Source organism: Pinus tabuliformis, chromosome 5_1 (assembly GCF_031772625.1).
Source record: "Pinus tabuliformis cultivar Carrire ecotype Pingquan chromosome 5_1, CPIR1, whole genome shotgun sequence".
NCBI lineage: Eukaryota > Viridiplantae > Streptophyta > Pinopsida > Pinales > Pinaceae > Pinus > Pinus tabuliformis.
Genome location: NC_142305.1, coordinates 402684758 through 402695563, shown reverse-complemented (window position 1 = coordinate 402695563; position 10806 = coordinate 402684758). Strand labels below are relative to the sequence as shown.

At 36.1% G+C, this 10806-nt stretch overlaps 1 protein-coding gene across 1 annotated transcript; it reads left to right on the top strand.

Annotated features, from left to right (window-relative positions):
• The first annotated feature begins 274 nt into the window (after positions 1 to 274).
• On the top strand, positions 275 to 8884 carry LOC149165170 (DNA ligase 4-like). Its single transcript, XM_089429731.1, has 5 exons — positions 275 to 777; positions 8006 to 8170; positions 8385 to 8476; positions 8672 to 8757; positions 8850 to 8884. Exons 1-5 carry the CDS (start codon positions 592 to 594, stop codon positions 8882 to 8884), a joined length of 564 nt encoding a protein of 187 aa, XP_089285857.1. The 5' UTR covers positions 275 to 591.
• Positions 8885 to 10806: the final 1922 nt, after the last annotated feature.

The window sequence follows — 10806 nt, the reverse complement described above, 5'->3', positions numbered from 1 at the left end:
TAATATTATTATATTTTAAGTATTATAATTAATTATCAATTAAATTAAAATTCAATAATAATATATTATTCATACTTTTCGCTTGAGTGGACAAAGAAATAATTGCCATGGATTGCCCACAAAGATTCAATTCTATAAAAACTACACATAATTGATTAATAGCACACAACCAATAAAGTTTAATAAAGGGTTAAAAGGAATTATTCAAAGTTGATAAAGACTAAACCACTCACTAAAATTAAAATTTAAACTCCTTTGGGCAAAGGACGTTCAATTCCAATTCCTTACAAACAGATTTGATCCCAAGTCAACCCGTTCAGGTTCCTGCTCGTGTAAGGACGCCAAATCAAGCTCTACAACGTTGCAGGGACCAAAATGTACTTGAGCCCAGGTCAACCGGCAAGGTTCAATTTCTTATTTGGTGCTGGTTAATCAGTAATGTTCAACATCGTTGAACATAGTACTCATTTATATAAATTCGCCCGTTTAATTTATATTTTGGCGCTAAAAAAATATTAAGGCGGTTGATGCCCAAGGGAGGAGGAGACCACAGAGCAGAAGAGGAGCCGAGGGACGAACGAGTCGCTGGAGATGGAAAGTGCAAATAAATCGAATTCTCCCTCGAGTCTGAGTGTGGCCTTCTTCAGTAAAATGCTGGAAAGAATTGAAGAGTCTCCCAGGTCCAATTCGAAGAAGAGAAACGCTCTGCAAAGACTACTCGATGCAGCCCGTGCCGCCGGTGACTTGTATGGAGTAGTGCGACTATTAATTCCACAAGTATGGAAGAAACAATATAATTCTGCACACACGTTTCTGCCCTTCTCCCCTGCAACATTTACATGCATATCCCGTTATTAAATATATGGAATTTCAGAGTAAAACCAAGGGCTAAATTTAGAAATTTCTGGATATGTAACCTTGCTTACATTTTCATTCCGTGGTCAAAATACAGTCCCTGTATCTCTGGTTGTGCCCAATTGATCGATGCGGAACTACTCTAAAAAATAGAGGGGTAGATGATTTAACATCACTAGAATTGAATAAACATCAAGTAAAATCTATCCGCAAGAATAGACATGGAAGTCCTTAGTCAAAGCTAGTCTGAAAAAATAATCATATCTCAATTAAACAGGCAGGGATATCAGTGGGCAATTTGCTAAGTAATTTGTTCCTTCCCAATGAAGATTTTTACTGAAGATTTTAGATGCTTCCTTTTACTATCAGCTCCGCCCAATCAACGCTGGGTGGAATGCTGACGGATTAAAACTTTGTCCATTGCATATACCCGGCCAGTAAGCGGCCATGGCGGCTTCCCCTGTTGGAGGATGAGATAAGCACGAATCCAGACACGCCTGTAGGATCCGAATAACGTGTACAACGTTCACGAAAGCGAAACAAACACACGAGTGCGTGCGCACAGACACACAGGACGAAAATAAACAACATACTGGGTTTCCTATTTGGCTGGAACGAAATTTTCATATGCATGCGGTTGCGAAGGGCTCTCACTGTTACAATAAAGTTCAACAGGGTCAAGTCCTTTCTTACTGGATGCTCGTTGGTCGAAGCATCGGCTGGGCTTACAAAAGCCATTCTTGAATTCCGCCCAACAACAGGAATTCTTCTTGTTTTATTTACCTGACTTGGTATTTGATAAGAGCCATGGGTTCTTCTTCCTGGTGTTTCTCTTGCAGTTCTAACCAGCTCTCACAGACCGGAAGTGCATCAGCTTCGTCTTCTACATGGGATTCTACCCAATATGGCGGTAACTTAGGTTGGAACCTCCTTCTTCTTTGTCCATTACGAGCTACAGGCTCATCTTCACCACTTCACAGTTCTACCCAGCTGTCTTGGTTGGGATCGATGTTCCTTCATCTTTCTAGAACTCAGGCCTTCTCTTTGTTCTCTCTGGGAGCTACAAGCTCTCCTTTCTTTTTCCTCTTTTAACTTTACCTTGTGAACTACTATTATGGAGGTCTATGCTTTCTATTGCTGTTGGAAATACTTGGAGAGGGTTAATTAGTATTTCATTACTTTTGATATTTTTTCCCTTAGTTAATCTTGAAACTGAATTCACATCACATAATCAAGCATCTGCAATGTATGAACACAAAGATAAAAATGCAAATCAAATTTAAAGAAGAAATACTTGAAAACAACCTTTAATTTATTACAATCACTTGTGAGGACACTAATCCTTTGTAAGCACCAACTTACAAAAATTGCAGGCTCCAACCTGTCAAGAAGATGAGGACACCAATCCTCAATAAGCACCAACTTACAATAATTGTAGGCTCCAACCTAAACTCAGCCTTCAATACACCAAAACTTGAACTTCAAATCAGGTCTAAAATTGGCCTTCAAGACACAGGGACTTGGCCTTCAAACTGGGCCTGAACTAGACCTTCAAATAGTAGAGCTCAACCCTGAAACTCAACCTTCAAACAACAAAACTTGTTCCCTAAAACTCGGCCTTCATATAGCAGTACTTAACCCTAAAACTCGGCCTTCACAGGGACAAAACTCAGTCCCCAAATCAAAACTGCAAATCGGTATTAAGACAGGCTTGAAACTTGACTCTTCTACATGGACAAAATTCAGCCCTCAAGACAGGCTTGAAGCTCGAACTTCTCCTCACTAGAACTCGACCTACTCGACCTCCAAAGACACTTGTACTTGACCCTCAAAAACATACCTCAAACAAACCAAAAACCCTTCCCAAGAACAATGCCAAAAACCCTTCAAAAGATGTGCCAAAACCCTTCCACAAAAAGCTACTTCAACTTGGCTTCACTTCACTTCTTCTTGGTTCATGAGGTATGAACTTCAGACCTGCTCCTTTGCTCTCCTAAACACAAAACCGAATGCTTGAGTCAAGTGGTTAGAAATGCTCCTTCTCACACCTATTTATAGTGCGTTTGGATGCTGGGTTAGGGCTGACTTGTCCATTGGTTGGGTTGATTGGTGCAACTAGCAAAATGTATAGTGAATATTCAAAAATTCATTTCTCCTCAATTGTGAGGAGTTAGAAGGTGTGCCATATATCGTTGGAAAGGTCTTGGAATAAGCTTTCCAACCATATATCTTATGCTCCCATTTGAGCTAGATAATTGGAGTAAAAATGCCTTCAAAGATAGGGTATCCAAATGGGGTTTGCTTGTACTTTGGTTGGGTCATCTTGACAAAATATTTCATATCTCCTCATTCCTATGGAATTAGAGGGAGTGCCATATACTGTTGGAAAGGTCTTGGAATATGCTATTTGACTATGTAATTTCCTCTTTCATTTGGACAACCTTTGACATCAATAACCATTTTCAACAATCTCCCCCTTTGTTATTGATGACAATACTTTGATATTTGCTTCTTCTGATGATTGCTCCCCTTGTTTGCATTCTCTCTATATTTCTTGTCAATTGCTCCCTATGTCTGCATTCTCTCCCCCTTTGACATCAATAGCAAAGGGTGCTCCCCCTGAGTTTGTGCTTCCTTTACTAAGATAAAGGAGAGATCACTCCCAACTTTTTCCTGAGATATTCAAAAGTTTCTTTGGGTAGAGGTTTGGTAAAGATGTCAACAATCTATTCTTTGGTGCCAATATATTCCATCTTGACATTCTGCTTGACAACTTGTTCTCTAAGGAAATGATACTTGATTGGAATATGCTTTGTTTTTGAGTGCATGACATGATTTTTTGAGATATTGACTGCATTAGTGTTGTCGTAGAAAATAACAATGGGATGATCATATTCCACTTTGATGTCCTATAAAGTTTGTTTCATCCAGAGAACTTGGGTACAACAATATGTTGCTGCTATGTATTTGGCTTCAGCTGTAGAAAGAGAAATTGATGATTGCTTTCTGCTTGACTAAGATATGAGTCAATTTCCCAACAAAAATGCACTCCCATTGGTGTTTTTTGTTGTTGTCAATGCTACCTACCTAGTCGGCATCTGTGTATGTTGTTAATGTGAAATTTGTACTCTTGGGATACCGATTCCGAAAATCTGGTGTGCCCTTTAAGTATAGAAATATCCTTTTTATCGCTTGCATAGGTGATTCCTTTGGCGCTAATTGAAGTCTTGCAACCATTCCACCTGCCTGCATAATGTTTTGTCTCGAAGTTGTCAACTATAGTAGAATCCCAATCATAGATTTGTAATGTGTTGAATTGACTTCAGGAGATTCATCATCTTTGCTTAACTTGCATTCGATAATCATAGGGGCACTGAATGGTGCACATTCTTCCATTCCAAACCGCTTGAGCATCTCCTTTAGTTGTTTGGTTTGGGAAATGAATATTCGTTCGTTGGTTTGAGAAACATGTAGTCCAAGGAAGAAGGATACTTCTCCAATCATTAACATTTCAAATTCCTTTGACAGTTCCTGAGCAAATCGATGACTTATATTATCGTTATTGCTTCCAAAGTTGACATCATCCACGTACAAGTGTAATCAATACATTGTCCTTTTCCATCTTGATATATAGATTATTGTCAGCGACCCCTCTTTTCAAACCTTGTTGTTGAAGATAGTGATCCAGCCTAGCATACCAAGCTCTTGGAGCTTGCTTTAACCAATAAAGAGCTTTCTTCAATTTGCACACATGTCTTTATTTTCAGACAAGTCAAAACCTTATTTTCTTCAATGTATACTTCCTCCTTTAAGTCTACATTTAGAAAGGCTAATTTAACAACCATTTGATAAACTTTGAAGCCTTTTGAACACGCAAGTGCAAAGAACATTCTTATTGCTTCTAATCTGTCTATTGGAGCAAATGTTTCTTCGAAGGCAATTCCTTCCATTTGTGCATAGCCCTTACAAACAGGTCAATTACCCTGATTTCACAAGTCAACAATCATTTTCCCAGACTCACGATAAAAGTCAATTACCCTGATTTCACAAGTCAACAATCATTTTCCCAGACTCACGATAAATGGTTAAGAGGTTTCCCCTATTAAACTACTCAACCACCACAAGACCTCTTTGAATCATGCCAAGGATCAAGCTTCCCTTGCAATGGCCGAGAGCATAACATGACTTGGAGGGGAGAGATTTGTTACTTTATTTGCAGAAACAAAAAATCTAATCTAAAACATAATGAGATATAATTTGTGAATAAAACAAAATCTAAGCTAAGAAATGAATGTTTTCCGGTGTTGGGTTTATTCTTTTATGTTAATTTTAACCAAATTTAGACACACCACGAAAATGAGACAAAATACATGCAAGACCCCAGTTGGTAAGGGGGAATGGGATGCCTAGGAGATTCTCCTAGCTGCCTCAAAATTACAATGGTTGGTATTATGCTAGGTATCCCTTATGACTAAAGGGGAATGCTGGTTTTGATCTTCTTTTGCAAAGATGATGGTCATGGGTTTCTCCCGGGTGCTTTGGAAGGTCCAAATTGGTGAAAATCTGGCAACTCCTCCCATTGTATGCTCACGAACCTGCAAAAATTATTGAACAAAAATGGTGAAAGATGCCCCAAAACATTTTGGGAACACCTACAATTGTTAGTATAAAAAGTACCAAAAACTTCCAAGTGAAAATTTTGAAGGAAAAAGGAAAATTTCTACTCTAAAACAAATAAGAAAAGCCAAAGTAAATTAGCTTTTCCTAGCTGATTTTTGTTGCTTCCAGGACAACAACAAATTAGCACTTTAAATTGATAGATATGACTAAGAAATCTCATAAAATAAAAGAAAGAACTCTATGAAATTTTATAATTTATAAGCAAGAAGAGAGGGAGAGAAATGAGTGGAATCTTCAAGCAGATGGAGACTAGACTTAGTGCTTTAGTGGGAATGTAGCTCCTTATGTGTTGAAGGACAATGGATACTCCACCCGAGGAGGATCCGATCCTTCAATATTGAGGTAGGTGCAACTTCTTAAAATCTTGGCAAGAAAGCAGTTAAAATAGGGAAAATTTTGCAAATGAAATTTGGAAAAAAAAATGGCAATCAAAACTGGAAGCACCTGTAATTTTCAATTCCAAAATGTGAGAAAGCAAGAAGACAAACAAACAACCAAGTTTGCTTGTCTTCTCCTATGGGTAGCAATACCCCTATAAAGGCCTATAATAACAAGATTCAAGACAATGCATAAAAAGAAAATAATATTACCTCACATGAGATTCAAACCACCACACAAAGATCAATACACCATGTAGCCTCCAAAGCTTTTTTTTTCCAAAAAGATAAGCAGTTACAATAACAATCCCTTTCCCAATCGTTCCAACTCTCTTCCTGCAATATCGACCCTCTTGAAAAAATTTCCACCTCATATGATCATGGTCAAACTTGGTTTCAACAATCCTGTATGAACCTAGCTTCTGCGATTCTAAGATAAATTTTCTTCAAAGTTTCATCTTTGATACCATGTTAGATTTCTTGCAAATCTAGCACTTGGTACTTAATTCCTAGCATTAAATTGATCTACTGATTAAATATACAGCTATGTTCCTAACACAATAAAATTCAGCGGAAGCAAATATACCGATCTCAATCACAATGAGACACAAATTTTTGCCCAATCAAATTAGTTCATCATTAATAATGACTCAAAACCTACTTGGGCTCTCCTCCTTGGATAATGGCCCAATTGAGGAATTACATATATAGCAATAAACCTGGAGTTATCTACCTAATCAAGCCCTAGATCTATCCTTCGATTTTCCTTCGCTGATCTGAATATGTCTCCCTTGCTACTTCTTGCACCTTCCTCGGACTTGGCATACTGGAGTATCGCACTCCTCCCCATCTTGAGGCTAGTGGCACTGTATGGTGTGCCTTCTCCCTCTCCCTAGCCTTGCTTTTATAACTTTACACTAAGCTAAATCCCTAACCCTAACCCTAATCTCAAAGTGATTAATGACCTAGATTAGATCTTGCCTCACTTGAGATCAACGGTTAAGATTAAAACTTACCTTTACTTTTCCTAAGTTTCTTTTAGCTCAATAAGCCAACATTATTAATATGTGCGTTTTCTTAAGTTAGACTTAAGGCTAAGTTACATTAGCAAATTGTTCACATTACATCAAGTGTTTCAAGGATAACATGGGCGACTTCTACACACTTAGACACAAGGTCTGTGCAAGAAGTACCTGCCCGAGCTACAAAAATCAACACCTACTTACACCCAATTATATTAATTTATATAGATGGTCTTTCTCGTTTAACTGTTTCAGATAGTTCATGTCGAGAGTACAATTTTTGTTTCCTCTTCTTTCTGAATTATTCCAGAACTCCTTATTTATTTTCAGCAATGTCTAGGACCGTATTAAAAGCTTGAGTCATGGTTAATACTATTAACCTTATTGAACTCATTCTGTTCATGACTCCAGGCCAAAAACAATTTTTATCAGATGCTATATGGGGATCATAAATGCTATTTCATTTATACCTTCCTCAAGAAATATGGCATGCACCATCCATTACTTAACTTATGTATTGTTCATTGTTTCCCCCATTCACATTTTCAAGGGCTGGATTGTTGCCTTTTTCAGCTACCGGACATAAGAAATGTGTGATGCATTATTTGCCTTATTTTTGTTAAAACACAATTATTTCATATAGAAGTAACAAATGCAGTATTGGATTGTTGGCTTTATTTTGAAAGTCTTATAATCTGTTAAAATATCCCCGTCTTCTTGCATAAAAAGAGATAAGAAATTTCCTTTTCATAAAAAAATGTGGAAAGTCCAATATTTGCTATTCTTTAGTTGTTCTATGGTGCATTATTGTTGGACTTGTTGAGATCTTTAATCTGTTGCTTCAATTTTAATTTGTTTATTTAGTCGTGTAAAATCATCTAATATACATTATACCTGAACAGTCATTTTTGTTGTCTCATTTTGTTTCTATTTCATTTTAGATGAGGTTATTTGGGCCTTACTTCAAGTGTGACCATGTAGGTTATTTCCCTCAATCATCGTCCTGCTGAATTTCTGATATTTATGACCACATCTGCACTCTAATTTAATGCTGAGAAAGTTTGATTGCAGCGTGATCTAGAGCGCCAAAACTACAATATGAAAGAAGCTGCATTGGCATCCTGCTTGGTTGTTGCCTTTGGTATAGCACCTAAGTCTGCAGATGGACATCTGCTTTTGGATTGGAAAAGAGCTACGCATTCTGCTGTTGGTGATTTTTCCATAATTGCCTCACAGGTTCTCTTCTATCTGCTATGTTTATTTCAGATTGTTGCATGAAAACAATTCTTGGATTTTAAGGCTTAAAAGTTCAATATAATTTGTTTTACGCATGCCAAGTTCAAATTCACAATGATAAATATACAAACTCAACTGTTGTTACAGGTTTTTCGTTAGAATATTTTGTTTGATTGAAATGTAAGCACAAAACATCTCATCTACATGAATATAGGTTATGGCAAAAAGACGACATAGACCATGCCTGGATCTTTCCATTACTGCACTGAATTCTCTCTTAGACTGCCTTACCATCTCCAGTACAAGGTATGCTTTAATACGTGAATACATTATCTTTATGCCATTTTTTCTTTGGTTTTGTGGTTGCTAGTTCATTGACTTGTGAATTTTCATCATGCAGTTAAGGGTATATAAATTCCATTTTTAGTCAGCTGAAAAATGTATTAAGTCAGTGGTGAACTTTAATGATGCAAGTCTGTTTGCATTCATTGGATGGTACAGGGAAGCAAAGGGTTCTGTTTTAAGGGAGCTTATTTCAAAGATTACAGCTGGGGAGATGAAGTGGGTTTTGCGCATTATTCTAAAAGGTATGAATCTTACTCTGCTGACAATTGAGTGAACTAGTCAATGAATTTCACGTAATAGACAATATAACTGTCACTTGGCTATGTTTAATCAGGTTTTTTCAGTCATATTAGTGATATGAGCTTGTGAAAGGCAACTATAATCTGGAAAGAAGAGTAGTTGTGTACTAGTTTTTAGAAGTGCTTGAGTCCTAGAGGTGCTTATAATCAGAAGTAGAACACCTGTTAGCTGCTAATTATTAAGGAGAACAAGTTGTTATGTAGTTACTTGTGAGATAATGAGTTAATAGAATCTTATTAATACCCAACAAGTTAATAGAATCTTATTAATACCCAACAAATGACCACAAATGTAAGTCAGTGGGAATGAAAGAATACTTTCAGTATAAGTACAAAAGTCGGAGAAGAGAAGCAGCTTTTAGATCAACACTAAAAGTGGAAAAAGATAAAGATCGAAAAATCTAATTAAAAACAAGTTTGCAGTGGCTGAGTGGGTCAGGGTAGCTTTGGTGAAGGGTGCCATGGGTCAACTCCGGAGTGCTGGATGTTTGAGTGGCTGCGGGCTGACTTAGGGGGGAGTGGGCTTGATGCCCCTCCTTTGTTGTCTTGTTCTTTCTTTTTTAATTATTATTTTTGTTTTGCTTTATTTTTTATATATTGTTTTTTTATGTTTTAAAAAGGGCTAACCTAATGCGTAATAAAAAGAAAATTAAAATTAATCCTAAGTCAAATCTAATATAATCTAACCCTAAACTAAAGTTTAGTTTATAACTTTATCTATAACACTTAAAATCAATTTTTGACTTCAACTAAACTAAATGGAATAACATAAACCTAAGATAAAATAAAAATGAAATTTAAGTTACTACATTAAGTAAATGAAAAAAAAACTAAATTTAAATCTAAAATTAAAATTTAAGTAAATCTAGTTAACTAAATCGAATCCTAAAAAAGAAGGAAACTTTAAAAAAATTTAAATGGTAAGGGAAAATTGTGCATACTTGATTTTGGAGATATTTGATGAGGAGCTACTGTCGAGACTGCTGTTTTACTGTCACAATTTGCTTCCTTAGAATGATGGTGATGCAAATTTATTCCATTGAAACACATGTAAGAAAAATTGAAAACCTGAAACAACACAAAAAACTACCTTTCAAGGGGGTTAAATCCAACAACAGTAATTTAACCTGATCAAATGAAGGCATGTGCATAAATAAAACCTAAATATCGAGAAGAATCTTGCGATATTCTTCTTGAGTGTTTATGATGATTCCATCTGAGCAAAACAAAATGAAAGTAAAATTACACTTAACTAGATCAAATGAAGGCATTTTTGCATAAATAAAACCTAAATTTCGAGAAGAATCTTGCGATATTCTTCTTGAGTGTTTAGGATAATTCAATCTAAACAAAACAAAATGAAAGTAAACTTACCCTACAGTACCTTTGTGCTGACCAATCCGTTTGAGAGAGCTGGATTCTTGCAATATTTCAATATAAGGGAACACTCAGAAAGAAAGAACAAAGGCAATCATCAGATGACTAGCAATTTTTTTTTAATTATTATCTTCAAATTTGTCAAATGAGTTCTAGCCTTACTTTTATAGGACAAGGACACCTCTAATCCATCAATTACAATTCCGTGTGCTTTTGAAATCCATGGTAGAATACAAGTGGTTTTCCAACTAATGTTTGTCCACTTTAATGAGGTCAAAAATAAAATAATAAAAAATGGACAAAATATTTTACCCTTTTTCTAGAAGATTAATTTAAATAATAAAGTGGTCAAAGCACTTTTGAAACTTCTAGAAATCTAATAATTGAAGCTAGTTGTGTTCATTTGACCAACTAATCAATTTTTCATCAAATATTTTTCCCAAACGTGAACATGGACAAGGAATCTTTTTCATGTATGTGCTTGCAAAACTTTGCACATTAGGAATAATTCTCCAAATAATGTTGATGTAGACTATTGGAGATGATGAAACACCATGTAGTTATTCGTGTTGGTTGATAATGTAGATAAGATAAATTAGACACAAATAACTTAGC

What these genes read in the sequence shown, in the direction of transcription:
- LOC149165170 (XM_089429731.1), top strand. Translation starts at nt 592, where the DNA reads ATGGAAAGTGCAAATAAATCGAATTCTCCCTCGAGTCTGAGTGTGGCC. An exon ending in TGCGACTATTAATTCCACAA is followed by an intron (nt 778 to 8,005) that starts GTATGGAAGAAA and finishes GTTTGATTGCAG; the next exon opens with CGTGATCTAGAGCGCCAAAA. An exon ending in CTTACCATCTCCAGTACAAG is followed by an intron (nt 8,477 to 8,671) that starts GTATGCTTTAAT and finishes TGGATGGTACAG; the next exon opens with GGAAGCAAAGGGTTCTGTTT.